The following is a 19,277-nucleotide window of genomic DNA, read 5'->3' on the forward strand; positions in this document are numbered from 1 at the left end:
CGCCGCCGCGATCCCGCGCGTTCGCGCAATCGTCGGGGGCGCCTAACGTGCGCCAGCTTTTGCACGCGGAGTTTTGATTTTTATATTAAATTACCAGTTTGCCCTTCAGCCACAGTCCTCCAGCTTTTATAAAAAGACTGGACCTCCGGGTTGTGCAATTTAATAAATAAATAAAAAGCCTCTAAAACTTTCCTTCTCTTGCGAGCAAAGGTGGAATTCTTCGGTTTTCTTTTTTTACGGCGATATGAAAGAGCTTCAGATCTAGGTAAGATTTCGTTCCCATATTTTTTCCAATTTAAGATTAGTCGAGGTTTTAGCTTATCAGAATAAACTCGAAAGATTCTAGCTCGTAAATTTTTTTTTTGGCCCCCCCCACCCCCTAATTTAATCGGATTTTTTATACGTTGTTAAAATTCATCTTTGCAGCGGGGATTTGCGATCCCTGATATCTACTGCGAAAGACGATGGGAGCGTTGTGATTGAAATGGATTCGACGAGGAGCTGGTTTAAGAAATTTCAAAAGAGTAAAGATGCGCTGAAACCTAGAGGCAAGAAGAAGAACAAGGAAATGGAGGATGCTGCGAGCGGACAGAAGCCGCCACTCGATGAGGCCGTGCCTTCGGAGATCACGAAGCAGAGGGTTGCGGCCGCGAAGCAGTACATTGAGAACCATTATAAGATGCAGATGAAGAGCTTGCAAGAGAGAAAAGAGAGGTATATACGATGCCTCACAATAAAGACTAACATTGTGGGGTTGTTCTAGGGTTCATTTTCTCTCTTATATTGCGCTTAGATTTAGATGGTATAACCTAGAGACACACGCGTGCTATCTCAATGTTTCATTTGGAGGGGCTATTTTTACCTGTGCCGGTGACTAGAGATGCACCTCACAAATTCTAACTGAAATTTGGTCACCTCACAAATTCTAACTGAAATTTGGTCACCTCACAAATTCTAACTGAAATTTGGTCAAGCATCTATGCAGAAGGAGCAAATTTTTTCGTCAAATGAAGTAGTAGTGTTATTATCTTATGAGTAATTTTATGAAATCAATGTGTAACGAGTAATGACGAAAAAATAAGCTTTATATGCAGGTTTACTTCTCTGACAGTTTTCTTCTCTTATGTTGTGTTTAGGCGGTTTAACCTAGAGAGGAAGCTTGCTGATGCTGATGTTTCCGTAGAAGAGCATAGCAACCTCATAAAGAACTTTGAGAAAAAAGAAACTGAATACATGCGGATCCAGAGACATAAAATGGGAGTTGATGATTTCGAATTGTTGACCATAATAGGCAGGGGTGCATTTGGAGAGGTTAGCGTCAACAGTTGTTGTGATAACTTAGGCTATGTTACTTATTTCATTTGATGCAAGATATTATTAGTCACATTATTTAGTCTGCATCTGTAATCTTGTAATACCCAGTTACCCACAATAAATGTCAATTTGAAAACAGGAAGTTGAAATTGCAGTTGCATCCCTTGATGAGAGTGTAATGCCACAAGAATAGCATCTAATAGAGCTGTACAATCCTAATAACAAGTTCAATCCTTCACACTACACTTATCATTTGGTTAAGAACAAAAGTTAGAGAGAAAGAAAATATAAACTGATTCCCAAAAGGACTCACACGATGCACAAAGTCAAGCTTGAATTATCATTTCCAACTCGCACAGTGGAGACTCCATTGTACGGACCTTACAATGTACTCTCGTGTACGGTCAAGTTGACACTTCACGAGAGTAACCCCATGTTGGGGATGTTTTTTCTTTTTCTAATTCTCTAATAGCCCTATTTTTTTCGTAGTCCATTCTTTTTTTACTAGTCTTATAATCATGGTAAGAATTAATTTCTTTATCAATTCTGTTTCTGTGCTAAAGCAAATTTATTTACAAACCTGACTATCTTGAGCATTTTCTGCTTTGCAGGTGAGACTCTGTAGAGAGAAAACCACAGGGCATATTTATGCAATGAAGAAGCTCAAAAAATCTGAAATGCTACGTAGAGGCCAGGTGTGTCCGGCACGTTTCCAATTTTTATAGCTATTTTACCAGAACAATAAATAAACTCTTATCAGATTGAGGACTCAGATGAAGTTGATTATTCAGCATGTTTCCACCAAATGATCCATGTTCATATAAGAAATTTATAAATGACTAGGCATTACGACATATAATTTTAATATTTAAGAGACATAACATTAAAAAAGTTTCATGTTGGAATTTTCATTGAATACAATACATGACATCTTGTACAACGGAATGTGGGAAATTAGAAATTTCAGAACATAAAACTGGCCAACAAATGGTTCTGGTCTAGCGTCACCAGTAACTCAGAAATTAGTCTATTGCATCTTTTACTAATTTGTTGTTTCTGTTTGTATGACTTAGGTTGAGCATGTAAAAGCTGAACGAAATCTTCTTGCAGAAGTAGATAGTGGTTGCATTGTCAAACTTTACTGCTCTTTCCAAGATGAAGAGTTTTTATATCTCATAATGGAGTATCTTCCTGGTGGAGATATGATGACTTTACTCATGCGCAAGGAGACATTGACTGAAGATGAAGCCAGATTTTATGTTGGACAAACAGTATTAGCAATTGAATCCATTCATAAACACAACTATATTCATAGGTATGTGTACTGTGTGGGATTTTCTTTTTGTGTGTTTTCATGGTAATCCAGTATTATTGAATTAATTCTCTTTTATTGCTAGGGATATTAAACCCGACAACTTGTTACTAGATAGAAATGGACATATGAAGCTCTCAGATTTTGGGTTATGCAAACCCTTAGATTGTAGTATTTTCCCAAATCTCATTGAGACAGAGTTAGCAACGGGAGGGGCTATGAAGCCTCCACTGGATGGCAGTAAGCATTTGAATACCTCCACAGCGCCAAGGCGTACACAACAGGAGCAATTATTAAACTGGAAAAAGAATAGAAGAATGTTGGTAAGTAAATTCCAATAATATATTTATTTTTCCGCACCAGTAGACGATTTCTGTTCTTAAGCACAGGATTCACGATTAATAGGAGCCTTATTACCAGCCAAGGAAAACTTTTATATTGACAAACTCCCTTGTAAATTGTAATTCTCAAAAATGTGGGACACAATCCTTCTTTGGTAGTTATGGGTCTTCAAATTTGGTGACGTGAATTTGTTATCTTGTCAGGATATGCTTGCACCTAAATGGCATTTGTTTACCAGTATGATTGTGAATGCAGGCTTATTCGACTGTTGGTACCCCTGATTACATTGCTCCAGAAGTTCTGTTGAAGAGAGGATATGGAATGGAGTGCGACTGGTACATTGAGGTGCTAGTTCATTGAAATCCTCTTATATTATATTGATGACCTTTTGGCATGTACTTTTTTCAGGTGGTCACTTGGAGCGATCATGTTTGAAATGATTTTGGGCTATCCACCATTTTATTCTGATGAGCCAATGTCAACATGTAGAAAGGTACCCATGTAGTGCGCATATGTTCTTAGTTATTTGCTAATTATTATTATTATTATTTTGCTTTAAGTACCAGCTTGCAAAAGGCTGGCAGGCAGAGTAAATAAATACTTAGCTTATACCATGCAGATTGTGAATTGGAGAACCCACTTAAAATTTCCTCCTGATGCAAAGATCTCAACTGAAGCAAAAGATCTAATCTGCAAGTTGTTGTGCAACGTAGAACACCGACTTGGAACGAAAGGGGCACATGAAATAAAGGTATATTCTTGTTTGTAAGTTAAAATATTACATTGAATTGGCTTACCACTGTGGAACACGGTGATGAAATCTCTGCCAACTTCAGGCACATCCCTGGTTTAGAGGCATTCAGTGGGATAGGTTATACCAGGTGGATGCTGCTTTCGTACCAGAGGTTAAAAATGAATTGGATACTCAGAACTTTGAGAAATTCGAGGAGGTAAGGAATTATTCTACAATAGGCAGTTATTTTTTCCGATAATGCAGTGTTTTCTCTTTATAATGAGAAAGTCTTCCCTGGCAAAACAAAAGTTATTGTAGGTTTCATATATCTTTCTGGTCGACACATGCTCTATTTCTTCAATTTCCTTGCATTCCTATGCAAATATGCTTTAATGTAACTCCCTAACTTTTCAAGGGCTTTCTTGGCTACATTCTTGCCCCCAGGGATTTTGTTTCTTCAGATTATAAAGTTTTGATCTCCTGACAGTTAAAAATTATTTTATTCTTTCTCGAGTAATTTAGATTTTCAGTATATCACGTAAAAAATTTATTTTATACTTAAAGACTTTTTTGGCAACTGGCATAAGAATTTAAAGATCTAAATGTTTGTTACTTAATACTTTTCTTTTCTGCAGTCTGCAACTCCTATGCAATCATCTTCAAAATCTGGCCCCTGGAGGAAGGTATTGCTATATTCCTTGTTTTGTGATAGACATGTCAAAATATCATTTCCAAGCTTTTAGATAGAGATCATATCTACAGTCCTTTGACTTGTATGAGTTCATTGAACTCAAAATTTGAGATAATATTGATCAATTGAAAACAAAGTCAGTGAGTTATTTTACTTTCAGATCTTAGGAGTTGAGATGCGTTATTGTTATGCTCCCGTTTCGATTGATAATGAGATCATACTCAAAATTTGAGATAATATTTATCAATTGAAAACAAAATCAGTGAGTTATTTACTTTCAGATCTTAAGAGTTGAGACGTGTCATTGTTATGCTTCTGTTTCGATTGATAACGAGATCATGCTTGCCTTAGGCAAGGGAGGTTAAATGGGCACATTTATGAATACCTGTACACAGTATAATATGACATGTATTGTACGCAATTTTTATTGTCATCCCATTTTCTTCATATTGCTATTTAGTATTGTTGATGTCAGTTATCAAACATGGGGTTTGTTTGTGGATTATGAAAGGTATTAGGGTCCTCAAGCTTCCTTAGACGACTAATTCTTGAACAAGAAGTCCTATCCTGCACATGAAGAACTCATGAGAGGTCATAGTTGGGATCTCCGGTGGTTCCTCCGACGGTCAAATCTGTTTAGAGCTTGAATAGAGAAGTAAGAGTTAAGTGTTTGGTTTTTTAGCAAGAGAATTGCTTACCCTAGGCAGTAGACATCAGTTTCCTTTTATAGCAGATCGAAAGGGTAGGTATGTAACTTCGGCTGAGTCAAGCTGGCAGCTCAATCATAATCTGCTTTACATGTGTCGGCCTCAGAGGGGGTGAGTCACCCATGCGTTTAATGTGAGAGTGACAGAATGTGCAAAGTGCTGACGAGGTCCAATAAGTCACAAAGACTTTCGGGCTGGAAGAATGATAACTCTGATCATGCATTTAAGGTTATGATAATTGACTGTCGACGGGGCCTCGACGATACACCGTTTTTAGACTCATCTCATTGGAAGTTGATAAACACTGCCTTTTTAGTCGGCCTCACAAGTTGTTGGCCTGGAAGGGCTGAGTGCCGAGACCCAGTGGGGTCGACCGGAATGGTAGGTCGAGTGAGGATGCTTATCGTCTTGATCTTGCAGGTAGGTCGACAAGTACCATCTTTTTAGTCGACCTCGCAAGTTCTCGGCGTGGTTGGGTTGACTGCTGAAGTTGCTCGGGTTGTCCCTCTTCAAATATGGATGATTAGGCATAGAGTGGGACACGTGTCGGCCTCCCAATGAGGATTAACACTTAGCTATTTGCATAATGATACAACAAGTACTATCTGTTTTTACACATCATTATCAATTAAATATGATCGAATTGTGAGACAACTCTTTTAGCAAATGAGCCTTTTAAAGTATTAAAATTATCAAATCAGGCGTCTTGAATAATTGATCAAAATTTTCAATTAGGAACCCGAACTACTAGCAAATAAGCCTTTTCTTAGAATTAAGAACCAAGTCTGCTATCACATAAAGCCTCTTGAAAATTTTCTGCTGCAGTTCCACTCACAGCATCTTAGATCCATTTCTAACCCAAGCTAGATGCACGTGCATCTCTTTCTTCAGGTAGAGAAGATTTAGACAAATAGTCTCTGTCTTTGAAATAGCACTGACATTATACCATTCGTGTAAACTATAATCAGTAGTTTGAGTTGTGGTTTCCCCCTATTTGATATTGTTGTATGGATTCTGTAGTTTGCTTACAACAGAAGCAATGTGCTTAATGTTCCCGGAAACAAATAGTTTTAGTGTTACTTTTTACTTGGTTCTCGAAGAGAAAATAAGTCTAATCTTACTTATTTCTTCTTTGCAGATGCTTTCATCGAAGGATGTGAATTTTGTTGGTTACACTTACAAGAACTTTGAAATTGTGAATGAACATCATGTTCCGGGCATAGGTAATTTCTCTTTATCACATCTTCGTGCATGTTACATGCACAGGCACACACTGCTAACTATTGTAACTGATTTTGTGCTTCAGCCGAATTGAAGAAGAAGAGCAACAAGCCAAAGAGGCCATCAATCAAGACTTTATTTGGTAATTTCTCGATTTAATTGCTAATTCTTGAAAGCTTTAGATTAGAAACTAACTTTATTTGGTAATTTCTCGATTTAATTGCTAATTCTTGAAAGCTTTAGATTAGAAACTAATCCTGGTACATGAGTTTACAGAAACAGAAACTATCACAGAGAAGAAACCGGTCCTAGGAAGCTTTCTGAACCTTCTACCAACACAATTGGAGGTCCCCGAAAGCTCTCAGGAGTCATTTGAGGATTCCAACAAATCTTCATCATACCAACCTCTAACCCAACGCAGATAATTAACGAGTTCCACTTGTAAATTTTCGTGATTCGCAGCCAAAGCAAAAGTGAGCAGGGAGATAAAATTTTGAAGAAATGATTTGCTTTTGCCGGAAGATAATTTACCTGTTTTGACCTGACAGAGTGCTTTGGCACAAATGGACTCCATCCAATCTGCTGTAAATTTCATCCCACAAATTGTATTCTTTTGGTATTTGCGTGATGAATTAAATGAAGTTGTAAATATTAGATGTGCTTTGTACATGGAAATGATTGTAACTTGTGGTTAATACAGTTGATTATACTGTTGCGGACAGACCGTATCTCATTGTTTCTTCTTTACGATGCAGAATCATCGTGTTGTGGAATAAATTTTTTTTCTCTCTTCTGCCTCAGTATACCACTGAAATTACGATGTAGAATCATTGTGTTGTGGAACAAATTCTTTTTCCCTCTCCTGTCTGAGTATACCACTGAAGTTTAACTTGCTGAAAGTTCCGTAGAGCGAAATTTTATGTCAAGAGCATCAGAAAATTGTGAGAAAAGATACTTGAACATGGATGCGGATCTTTTTTCCACTGCGGATGGCACAGCTCCGCGACCTCTTTTTTTTCCCCTCGCTTGAGCAAAAGGATTCTTAGTCCATATTATTGTGAGAAAGAAAAAAGCATACAAATACTGTTTATGTTAGGGATAACTGATACCAAGAGGCAAGAGGTATTACATAAAACCAAAAAAAATTATACTTTCTTTACTCATAAATGTTTATTATTTAATGTACAATTAAGATTTATCTTGACTAAGGAGATAATTCAGGAATGTAGGATGTTAATCATATTAGAAAGTAATCAATCATCAAATTATATGTGGAAGGATCTTAACCACCTATCAATCCTATAACATCTGCAAATGGTCAAGAGAATGTGAAGGCAACAAATGCCTATCAAAATTAATACACTTGTACATAATTCATTAATAACTCAAGATCACTTGTTAAAGTTTGATAACATACAACAGGGTATCAGTGCACAAAGTGCTCTAATTACAGTCACAACGTATTTTTCTTATGCAATACCTCCCAACTCATTATGAAAATCCTCCATCTCCGGCGCCACGTTCTGCTTTCTTTCATTTCAACGTCCCTTTATGCTTACCCTTCAACAAATCAAGGACAAGGCTATAATTTCCTTTTTAAAAATCAGCCAACCAAATTTAATTAAGCAACACAAGCATCATTGTCATCATATGACAATTGACCTTCACCGTCATCAACCATAAAAGCTCTCACCCCACTCTTCTGATCAATCCAACTATACCCTTTATCCTTCACAACCCCACAATCACTCATCAAACGTCTAACCTCTGAAGCTTCTTTAAACTTCCCCAAGCCTGCATATATGTTAGACAAAAGCACATAAGATGCTGAATTCTTTGGATCAATTCTAAACAAAACCTCTGCTGCTCTTCTCCCCAGTCTCTCATCCCCATGAACTGCACAAGAACTAAGCAAAACCTCCCACACAATAGGATCATCCTTCCACTTCATCTTATCGACAAGCTCTTCAGCTTCTTCGAGCCTCCCAGCTCGGCCTAAAGAATCTATAACACAGGTGTAGTGATAAGCTAATGGCTCAATGCCATAATCTTTCTCCATTGATTCCAAGATCTTGATCCCTTCATCGACTAAGCCTCCATGGCTACAAGCAGTTAGAACAGAGATGAAGGTCACAGCATCTGGCTTCACTTTAGCTTTTAACAGTTGCTCGAATAAGGCGATTGCTCTCTCTCCGAGACCATTTTGGGCATACCCATGAATCATCTCATTCCAAGAAACAGTATTTCTTGTTGGCATGAAATCGAAGAACTTTTGGGCTTCGTCTACGTTACCACATTTGGAGTACATATCAATGAGAGAGCTCCCCGCGTATACATCTGCATCATAGCCACTTTTAGTGATTTGGGCATGTATCTGCCTTCCTTCCGATAACGAAGACAACCTTGCACATGAATTGATCACACTAGCATATGAGAACTCAGTTGGGGTCATGCCATCTTCTCGCATCAATTTGAAGAAAAAGAGAGCTTCTTTATTAAGAGAATGAAGCGCAAAGCCTGTGATCATTGAATTCCAACAGACAACATCCCTTTCGGGCATTCTATTAAAGATTTGTCGTGCTGATTCAATTTGCCCACACTTTGAGTACATGTCAACAAGACTACTAGCAACAAACTTGTCGGAGTGAAGCATGGACCTAATCGAGGCAGCATGGATCGCTTTTCCAAACCCTAAATTCCCTAATCCTGAGCAAGAGCTCACGATTACAGATAATGTGGTTCGATCAGGAGCAACACGCTGATATTGCATGGTTCTGAACAGCTCAATAGCCTTCTGATACCTTTCCTCTTGGCAGTAACTGGAAATTATAGCATTCCAAGAAATAACACTTGGTCTCGATATCTTACTAAATATTTTACGAGCAGTTTCAACATCACCAGACTTTGTGCAAGCACCGAGCAAACTGATATAAGTAACCTCATCAGGTTCGAATCCAGAGTCTTTCATCAATTCTATCATTTCCAAAGCTTTCTTGCCATCGCCTTTCTGCCCATAACCAGCGATCAATACATTCCAAGAAACAACATTGATTTCAGGTAGCGATTTGAAAATCTTTTCAGCATCATCCATTTCACCCGTCTTTGCAAACATGTCGATCAGTGAATTCCCCACGTGAGGATCTGCTTCAAAACCCTTCTTAAACACGAAGGCTTTAACCGAATGCCCTAGCAAGTTCTTATCTACATCATGACTAGGGTCTTCTTCATTTGCTCTAGCACAAGCGCCCAAAATGCTAGAAACTGCAACAGGATCAATAGGAATTCCCCTCCCATGCATCCTCACAAACAATCTCATTGCCTCCTCAACCGAACCACTCGACACTAACCCCCCCATCATGGCAGTAAATGACACCTCATTCGGGTTCGCCATAGAATCAAACAGCCTCAAAGCCTCCTCCACAAAGCCACACTTCATATACATCCCAATAAGCGCATTCTCCACAAACAAATTACTCTCAAGCCCAACCTTCACAATCAACCCGTGACACCTCCTCCCGTCTGTGACCACCTCCAAACCCCCACAAGCGCTCAAAACGCTGGCAAATGTGAAATGTGTTGGCACGAAACCTTCCAAAATCATCGTGTAATACATCTCCAACGCTTTTCTCTCGTGACCGTTTTTTGATAACAACCCAATCACAGTGTTCCAAGAAACGACATTTCTCTCGGGCATTCTATCGAACACCTTGAACGCATCATCCAAGTTTCGTGATTTCGATAACGCAGAGAGGATGGCGTTCCAAGAGAAGATGTTGGGGTTAGGGATTGAGTTGAAGAGGTTGAGGGCGTAGGTGTAGTTCTTGGACTGGGAGTAGAACTCGACGAGGCGGTTGGAGAGGAATGTGTCGAACGAGAGGAAGGATGATTTGAGGATGTGGGCATGGATGGATTTGGCGGGAAGGAGGAGGCTTCCGGCGATGCATTGGTGGAGGAGGTCGGAGAGTTGAGGAGGAGTGAGGCGGGGCATTTGGGGTTAATGATGTTCTTGCTTTTGGGCTTGGCATGGGGGATTTTGGCGGGAGAGGCTTCGGGGTTGAATGGGATTTTAGATAACCGCTGAGAAAATAGCTAATTAGGTGTTAAGAAATATTGTCTACAAAGTCAACTGAAAAAAAAAAGTAATAGGAAAAACATATAAATACGCGGTGTCTTTAGTAAATTCACATAAGTTTGCTTTTTTTCTTCTTATAGTGAAACGATCTAAATTTTCTCATACAATCTACATCTGGCTGCTAAAATTTTCTCATACAATCTACATCTGGCTGCTAAATCTCAATTAGCGTCACAATCCCATCTATGTTAATTGTAATATACAACATGCATTGTAAGGTAATTGTGAGGAAATCACCTTTTGTTTTTAACTTATACGTGAACCACCTTTAAAGTAGGTTATGGTTGACGTCAACCGCCTCCCAATTAAAATTTTAGCTAAAAATTAGGAATTATCTTAAGGTCTATATCCGACTTTTTTTATTAGTATTTAGGTCTTGTTAGGATACAATTTATGTACTTTAAACTTGAAAATTTTATTTTTTTCCAGGTTTTTAGTGAAAATTTAACTTGGAGATGGTTCATGTATAATTTACAAAATGTGGTTTTTGTAATACTACCATATTTTTAAGGTGGTTTCTAAGAGAAAAACCCTAAAAAATAAAGCATGGCGAAGTTAAGGGGCTGTTTGGTTCGTTTCCTTGATATAGAGAAATACAATTCCATGTAAAGAAACACAAGTTTTTTCGTTTCCTTGATATAGAGAAATACAATTCCATGTAAAGAAACACAAGTTTTGAGTTTTCCAAACTTTTTCAAGAAATAGATTGTTTTGCTTTTCCATGTAAAGAAACACAAGTTTTGAGTTTTCCAAACTTTTTCAAGAAATAGATTGTTTTGCTTTGGTTCACACATAAAAAATGGTGAAAAACCAATGTATTTATTTTTCTTATGTTTGGTTCGCATAGAAAAAAAAGTAAAACTTTTGTAAACAAAGCAGAGAAGGAAAAAAATCTGACGTGGCAGAGTTTTCATCAATTTCACTTGGTTAGGGAAGGAAATCGGAGAGGAAAAAAATCTTAGTTGGCGGCGATTCCAGCAGAGTTTTCCCTCTTTCATTCGAGCGAACCAAAACGGCACAAAGAAATGGACGGAAACAAAAAAGCTAACGTGGATGGCTAAAAATCTAACGTGGAGGGGTTTTCTGAGTTTTCCACCCCTTATAATAGCGAACCAAACAGCCCCTAAATGGAAAAATCGTGCTCTTTTATTTCTAGTGAACGAAACTAACGCTAAACATTTTTGTTAGCAATGAATTATTAATATTATTAATGATGTTATTATTATTTTGGTTAGAAAATGCATTTTTGTTCACTAAAAATAAAAAATACTACATAATAGAGAGACCTCTCAACACTGGGCCCCACTAAGAGATAAGCCCTAGGTAGCCCAAAAGCCCAACCCAACCCAACCCAACCCAACCCAACTCCCGACCCCTCCTCTATTTCATCTTCCCCCAAGTCAAGGCAACATTCTTCCCGAAATCTCCCTCCCCTGCCATGGAAACTTAGCCCCGCTTCTTCCCATAATGCCCCTCCTCCCCCGCCGCCTCCCCCATCTCCGCTTCAGCTTCATGGGCACTGTAAAGTGCTCCGCCGGCGGAACCCTAGCCCCAATTCCCCGGCAACTCCTCTGCCCACGACTCCTATCGACAAATTTGCGAAAACCCCCCTCTAGAACCGTTCTATTTGCGCTCAGGTCCAATGGAGTCCGCTCCCCTCGTCAGCTCTCGCTTACGACTACTAGTAGAGATGGTATTGACCTTAAAGTTGCAACCTTTTTTTTGCCTTTTGACTCATTTTCATGTAAGACATTTCTATTAAGTTCTCTAATTAGCTTAAGCTTGTAAAATGTCTGGTATCAAGTGTTATTGAGTTTATTAATACTAGTTTTTTTTCCTTCTATTATTTTTGAAGGTTATATTTCAGAAGCACGTCATTTTAAACTTTCTGAGTTACTTGTTTCCCATTATATTTAGTTGTTTGTATCTAGGACTTCAGAAGATCTATTTTTCTAAAAAAGTTTGTATGCATAATCAGATTTGGTGAAGCTCACCAAGATGAAATGCAATACTTATTCTTTGTGTTTCGCAAAATTTTGTGAAGTTCATCTTGCAGCACTGGATGCTGAAGTGGATATTGACAAGCGACTCAAACTCCTGCGAGAAAAACTGGAGGAACTTGGTTTCGAACATGACGATTGCAAGCCTGGACAATATTACCATAAGACATGCCCGAAGGTACTCCTTTACCGTTCTAATTTCTCTTTCAACCACTTGCACTATTATCAGGTCATACGCTCAATGTCTCTAGCTTAGTAGGCTATTTGCTCTGATAGGCAAACTAGTTTTTGGGTATTCAGGCTTCAAGCATGCCATTCTGTTATCGGTCATGATAAAGTCCTGCCTTTTGATGTTTCTTAGTGAAACTTAAACAAATTGATGTACTAAGAGGAGATTTTCACACATATCTGCTCTTCCATCTTCTTAAATGCCAATGACACTGAGTATCTCCCCCCCTGACAGCTGCATATGTCGAATAATATGTAGGAGTGTTAAAATATAATCAGATTAATTAATGACATGTAACGCCATTCGTTGGCAGGGGTTAAGATGCCCACCAGCGAAACACCTTCCAAACACACAAAAGATAATAGGCAAGCAGTAAGGGTGTTGGGTTCAAGGATAGATTTACCTTCTCTGGAAATATTCATGTACACCTTGCTATTTTGTGGTGAGCTTGGGGCAAATATTTTCACCTATTGGGAATTTAAACTGTATCACTACAATGCTAACCCTATGTCCTATGATAACTACACCTTAGTCCTTGCAACTAGACAAATGCCTAGAATAATAAAAGGGAGACATGCAGGTATCTTGTACTTGCCAAATTGCATAACTGCTACTCCAAGTTGAATAATGCGAACTGTCCCGTTGTGCAACGAGATCAAGCAATCATGCTTCTGACTTGTATAGGTTAGCATTCTTGATGCACACTGACACAAACAGATAGATATATGTTTCTGTGCATTAATGACTTCTGAAACTAAGGTAGTTGTCAGTATTCTCCTACATGTGTATGCAATTGAGCCGATTCCCTTCAGTGATACTTTGCCATTACGTTGCTCATATACTCATTTGATTATGGTGGTATGGCAGTGTAAAGGAGGCGAGTCAAAGGAGAAAAGCTTTTCCATTTTCATCCGAGAAGATGGGTGAGTCTGGTTTTAGCTCGCAAGGATTATCCTCATTTTAAAACAATCGTACAATGATGTAAATCATTTTGATGATGTAGAAGGGGAGCAATGTGGAGATGCTTCAGAGGAAAATGTGGTTGGAGTGGTTGTATACAGGTATCTTGGATTTAGATTTTAGACATGCATTTTGGATGCAATAGTTACTATCAACTAGAAGCATTGAGTTGTTTTGCACTTTGCCAATACGTATCATATATTTTGGGAGTGCTCAGGATGGCAAGATGCTCAATGTTGGCTCAAGTCAAACATTGAAAAGTAAGGGATACAGAGTACTCACAGAAGAGGACCTCCAGCTAGAGCCGCTGAGTGAAGAGGTAGTCATAGTTTTACTTTTTTGCATATCATTTATCCAGTTTATTGCTCAAGAAAATACAGATGGCCATTGTGCTTTAGGTGACTATTCTCACTATGTCTTTTTATTCTCTTTCAAGCTTATGTATGTGTACAGAACTAAAGATGTCCTGGTTATCTTGTGATATCATTTTAAAACTGGCCTGATCGTAATGCAGAAAGGTGACGAGAGTAAAGCTCCTATAAACTTAAGTGGATAGGAGTCCTTTGTTCACCAACTTTTTTAGCTATTGATTTTGTATTCAGTTTTGTGCTAGCATGTCATACAAATCAAGTCGCAAATATCAAAGATAGCCTTGATGTGTAGCACAAATCTGAAAGCATAATGAAGGGATAAAAAAGTTGGTGGACAGGTGCTCATATCCACTTAAGTTTTCTATAGGTGATTGACATGGGTAGTCACTGAAAGCCAGTTGTTGACTGTAGCCCAACAGTTTTCCGTCTGTTTATTAGAAGAAAAATGGAGCTAAACGTACGAGCATCAGACTACAGTACTTGTGCTACTACTAGTTCATACAGTTCATTACTGAGTTTGTTATTGATTCTTTCTATCTTAATTTTCTTCAGGTCCTTGCATATTTAAAGGAGAGAATGATATCAGCTGAAACACTTCGAAGAAATGGTGTCATGCAACGTCGCTGGCACAATCAGGTTATTCTTTTGTTTCTTTTTTTTTTAACTATAGTGTTGGAGAACTTGTATATATCAATACCAACAGTATCTGACAGCACAATTGCATCTACAGACAGTTATTGCTTTTCCTTACAGAAGGAATGGAACACTTGTCAGCTGCAAGTACCGGGGCAGTGACAAAAAGTTCTGGCAGGTATATGCTGCATTGATTCCTATAGTTTTACAAACAAATTTATTTAATGCGAGCTCGTATTCTGTTGCTATTTGTTATTTATATTTTGCCTTATGACTTTTTACATTATGTTTTATTTTTGTCAGGAATCTGACACGGAAAGGATATTTTATGGGCTTGATGACATAAGAAATGCTACTGATATCATCATAGTAATATTCCATCCATCCATTTTAAAGTGTATCATGTTTGTTGGTTTACATGCTATAGTGCTACAATTCTTTTTTCCTTTGATGCTTATGTGTTAGTATATAGGTGGAAGGTGAAATGGATAAGCTTGCCATGGAAGAAGCTGGATACCGTAATTGTGTTAGTGTTCCTGATGGAGCGCCTGGAAAGGTCTCCAAAGATGTACCAGATCAAGACAAGGTTCCAGATGATATTCTAGTCCATTTTGTGTTTGAAGCAAATTTTCGTAATTGTTTTGAGGCTTATTAACTTCCTATAACATGTCCTGTCTTTTTTTAGTTTTACGCTTGTTCCATTAATTATAATCTTATCACCTCCTCTAATTGGTGTATTTAGTAGCCTCTGATGCACATGGCCAAAGCATCTCATTCTCTCATTTAGGCATGGTTTGGTAGGGGGTATGAAGAGGGAAGGTGAGGTGAGGGGAGGTGCAAGGAAGTATATACATCTTGTCCTTCTTGTTTGTAGGAGGGGAGGAGAGAGAACACACATCACTTTGTAGTTCATTCTCTCTCTCTTCTTGAATCCCTCCAATTTGGAAGGATTCTTCTCCCTCTTCATTTCTAGTTGATTTTAGGTGAAATGGATAAGCTTGCCATGGAAGAAGCTGGATACCGTAATTGTGTTAGTGTTCCTGATGGAGCGCCTGGAAAGGTCTCCAAAGATGTACCAGATCAAGACAAGGTTCCAGATGATATTCTAGTCCATTTTGTGTTTGAAGCAAATTTTCGTAATTGTTTTGAGGCTTATTAACTTCCTATAACATGTCCTGTCTTTTTTTAGTTTTACGCTTGTTCCATTAATTATAATCTTATCACCTCCTCTAATTGGTGTATTTAGTAGCCTCTGATGCACATGGCCAAAGCATCTCATTCTCTCATTTAGGCATGGTTTGGTAGGGGGTATGAAGAGGGAAGGTGAGGTGAGGGGAGGTGCAAGGAAGTATATACATCTTGTCCTTCTTGTTTGTAGGAGGGGAGGAGAGAGAACACACATCACTTTGTAGTTCATTCTCTCTCTCTTCTTGAATCCCTCCAATTTGGAAGGATTCTTCTCCCTCTTCATTTCTAGTTGATTTTAAGTTGTCCCCTACTTTACCTCACCTCACCTTGCTCTACCTTCCCTTCTAAAAATTCTCTACAAAGGGCGCTTTAGTTTTTTGTCCCACCCTCTTTAACTTCCTTGTACTTTTGACTTTCCTGCCTTCATTATGTAGGGATTTTAAAGATATCGGCAACCTGCTCCAATGGTTCCACAAACTTCTAGTTTAGAAACCCTTCATAAAAATATCATGACTGTATATGAAGTTGCAGCCTGGGGGCAGCCTCATACTGACAGAGACTGCAATCTGAAAGGATAATTTGATAGAAGGAAGGGGTTCCAGTCATGCAATCTTCTTTTCCTAGTGGCTAATGGTATCAAATTAGACCAGAGCTCTAGACTGGAATTTCTATGTTTGTTACAAGTTGACATAAGCTAGCACTGATAAATCAACAGTATAATTTGAGATCACTTTCAGATTGTGTGGTGGTAATGGTGAAAATGAGCATCAGTATGGGTCTGTTGATGTTACTCCACCCTTTTTATCTTGTTGGTGCGCTGAAACCTGAGTTCTGACTGTTCATGCTCGTAATTTTTTTTCTGAAAATTTAATTATTCTATTTTGGCATTTTCTTCTCTTTTCCTCAGCTTGGATATCTTATTATTTTACAATTTTGTTTTGCTATTAAGCCTTGTGTTAATTGCTAAGTTGCTAACATTTCCTGAAATTCTCTGTAAAGCTAGGACACAAAGTTTCAGTATTTATGGAACTGCAAAGAGTATCTAAACAAGGTAATCATTCGCGATCAAATTAGTGTCACAAATTGTTCTCGCTGCCCCTGATGATATTTTGTTTAGTTATTAGCTGAATCAGTGATACATTGGATACTGTCAGGCATCTCGTATAATTCTAGCAACGGATGCTGATGCCCCTGGACAAGCTTTAGCGGAAGAACTAGCAAGACGCCTTGGTAAAGAAAGGTCCGCTACTTTATCCATCTCGTGTGATTGTCTCTGAGACGTGCTCCTCAATCCTTATTTGCTAAACTAATGAACTTCTGCATTTATTTAAAACCCAAACAGATGCTGGAGGGTCACTTGGCCAACAAAAACTGGTACTGGAGTTTGCAAGGATGCAAATGAGGTACTATCATGTATTTACTTCGTCTGTTTCTTTTGAAGGTCTAAATGTGGACGATGTTGAAAGCATGCTCAATCTGTGATCCTATGTTGTTCATTTTCCTGTATGATGATGCTGAGGATGGCAACTAGTCGAGCTTGGTTGGTTAAAATTCTGAACGGACTGATATATGTGTGAATTGCATTAGATCTGTTTTTTATATGCGTTGGGTAATTCTACCTGAAGTCAACCGGCCCAAATATTGGTAACTGAAATTGACCTGCATATAATTGGTCTATTCTACAGTGCTGCTCCAAACTGACAAAGCAGTGTTTATGTAGATCATAAAGTAATAATTCTTTTTTAGAAATTAACTTAATCAAGCAGCTCATGAGAGTCCCACACTAGCCATTCCCCATGTGCAGCCAACTTTTTTTTTGTTTGTATTTCAGTCAGCTTTGTTTCAGATAAAAATTGATGAATTTATCTACAAAGGTAAAGTTTTACGTAGAAAAAAAAAACTGCATTCAGTGCCACATCTCATGCACCAACATTCACTAACCATGTTGGCAAAAATGACTTGTGTATACTGTATACAAACAAGTCATAACAAAATATTGGCTTAGAATTGTGTTAATTCAGGTCGAAAGGTTCACAGCATTAGACTTGGAATGCATCTGTTTGTTAAATGGGTGGTCATCTCTCTATGACTTGATCCTACTAAGGCCAATCGAAGACCAACTATTTCAGGTTGGGGTTGAGTGTTGGTCCAAGTTGCCGGCCTAATTGTGGCTGGTGAGACCCGTTAACTTTCTGAGTGCTGGTTGATAACCTGTTTAGTGCTGCATTGCTGTCGATGGCTGAGATATTAAATAGACGGGACAGATAGTTTGCTTTTTCTTTAGCTAGCTAACTTTATAATACTGGTTGCTTGTTTATAGATCCTGAGAAATGTGGTTCTTCTTGGTTGGCTTTTTTTGCTTGGGAAATGTAGGTCATTCCCAATAGGAAATCTCTTAACTTATGGTTCTTCTTGGTTGGCTTTTTTTGCTTGGGAAATGTAGGTCATTCCCAATAGGAAATCTCTTAACTTAAAACACTTTTGCAGCCTGACAGACAATTTCAGTAATCAAGAGGAATTTAATCTGGATGCAGCGGAAGCGCTTTTTGTAGTTTTCACTTAAACTAACATATTGATAGACATATTTGTTGAACACTAAACGTACGATTCTTAGGGAGGTTCTGGGCTGAGATTACCAATCATTTACGTTTTTCTTGCACTTTGGGAAGCCAATATTAAGCATTGCTTAGTTTTAAAAGCACGTTGCTCCAGTAATTATGGATTTGCTTGACTTACTGTGTTAATCCAACTATCCTTTCTTGTTTTTCATCTCAGGTGCTTATGTATAAAGGAGCAGGTGCGCTGAGGGAAGTTATTGAGAATGCTGAGTTGTATCCCATACGAGGCCTCTTTAACTTCAGCAGTTTCTTCCATGACATCGATGATTATTACTATTGCAGAAATGGGTATGAGCGTGGTGTTTCCACTGGTTGGAGAGCTTTGAATGACTTGTACAATGTAAGGATGTCTTAGATTGAGTTGTTAACTGCCTTCTTTTGATGAGGAATAACAGTGGGTGCATTCTAGTCCCTTATTTTTATGAATGATCCAACAATGCTAGTTAGTCATACCCCTACTAGCGCACCAGCCTTCTAGCTAGTTAGTGATGCCCCTATTTATGCACCAGCCTTCCAGAACTTATGGAAACTCCTTGTTTGTACATCTTTATCTCGGAGGTCAATGCATCTCCGGAGGGTATAAAACAGTTTTGTTTCCTTTTTTTCAAATCTTTTTGTGGAGTTCCTGTGCTCTATGTGCAACATGTTTGGTGAGAAAAGCTTAAACATTGTTCTTGATGATAATGGAGAAGAAGCAACAAGATGATGCTAACCTCGAGGCATGTTCAAATCAATTTTCTTCTTGGATGTTATGCAAGTTTTACCACTATTGGTCTGAATGGTTTTATTTTTTTATTATTAATTTTTTTATTTTGTTTTGGAAGAG

General features: G+C 38.3%; 3 protein-coding genes across 3 annotated transcripts in view; 2 read left to right on the forward strand and 1 right to left on the reverse strand.

The window, feature by feature from the left end:
- Positions 179-7,110, forward strand: LOC109844886 (serine/threonine-protein kinase tricorner-like). The gene is made up of 14 exons (XM_020414056.1): positions 179-265; positions 427-714; positions 1,137-1,311; positions 1,926-2,009; positions 2,388-2,629; positions 2,712-2,949; positions 3,224-3,303; positions 3,377-3,461; positions 3,588-3,719; positions 3,805-3,918; positions 4,337-4,384; positions 6,238-6,322; positions 6,406-6,462; positions 6,597-7,110. The coding sequence occupies exons 2-14, from the start codon at positions 485-487 to the stop codon at positions 6,743-6,745; spliced, it is 1,719 nt and encodes a 572-aa protein (XP_020269645.1). The 5' UTR covers positions 179-265; positions 427-484; the 3' UTR covers positions 6,746-7,110.
- On the reverse strand, positions 7,675-10,451 carry LOC109845283 (pentatricopeptide repeat-containing protein At4g20770). The gene has a single exon (XM_020414517.1). The coding sequence runs from the start codon at positions 10,306-10,308 to the stop codon at positions 7,942-7,944; it is 2,367 nt and encodes a 788-aa protein (XP_020270106.1). The 5' UTR covers positions 10,309-10,451; the 3' UTR covers positions 7,675-7,941.
- The window catches only part of LOC109844596 (twinkle homolog protein, chloroplastic/mitochondrial), a 10,696-nt gene continuing 3,241 nt past the window's right edge, over positions 11,823-19,277 (forward strand). Inside the window, exons 1-13 of the mRNA XM_020413700.1 lie at positions 11,823-12,145; positions 12,497-12,630; positions 13,549-13,604; positions 13,685-13,742; positions 13,859-13,960; positions 14,565-14,648; positions 14,743-14,823; positions 14,949-15,014; positions 15,118-15,231; positions 16,837-16,884; positions 16,988-17,073; positions 17,176-17,236; positions 18,609-18,791. Coding sequence (XP_020269289.1) covers positions 11,920-12,145; positions 12,497-12,630; positions 13,549-13,604; positions 13,685-13,742; positions 13,859-13,960; positions 14,565-14,648; positions 14,743-14,823; positions 14,949-15,014; positions 15,118-15,231; positions 16,837-16,884; positions 16,988-17,073; positions 17,176-17,236; positions 18,609-18,791 — 1,299 coding nt within the window. The 5' untranslated portion in view covers positions 11,823-11,919. The remainder of the gene's footprint in view (positions 12,146-12,496; positions 12,631-13,548; positions 13,605-13,684; positions 13,743-13,858; positions 13,961-14,564; positions 14,649-14,742; positions 14,824-14,948; positions 15,015-15,117; positions 15,232-16,836; positions 16,885-16,987; positions 17,074-17,175; positions 17,237-18,608; positions 18,792-19,277) is intronic.

The sequence above is a fragment of the Asparagus officinalis genome, chromosome 6, assembly GCF_001876935.1.
Source record: "Asparagus officinalis chromosome 6, Aspof.V1, whole genome shotgun sequence".
NCBI classification, from domain to species: Eukaryota; Viridiplantae; Streptophyta; class Magnoliopsida; order Asparagales; family Asparagaceae; genus Asparagus; species Asparagus officinalis.

What these genes read in the sequence shown, in the direction of transcription:
- LOC109844886 (XM_020414056.1), top strand. Translation starts at nt 485, where the DNA reads ATGGATTCGACGAGGAGCTGGTTTAAGAAATTTCAAAAGAGTAAAGAT. An exon ending in AAATGCTACGTAGAGGCCAG is followed by an intron (nt 2,010 to 2,387) that starts GTGTGTCCGGCA and finishes TGTATGACTTAG; the next exon opens with GTTGAGCATGTAAAAGCTGA. An exon ending in ATCAATCAAGACTTTATTTG is followed by an intron (nt 6,463 to 6,596) that starts GTAATTTCTCGA and finishes ATGAGTTTACAG; the next exon opens with AAACAGAAACTATCACAGAG.
- LOC109845283 (XM_020414517.1), bottom strand. Translation starts at nt 10,308, where the DNA reads ATGCCCCGCCTCACTCCTCCTCAACTCTCCGACCTCCTCCACCAATGC.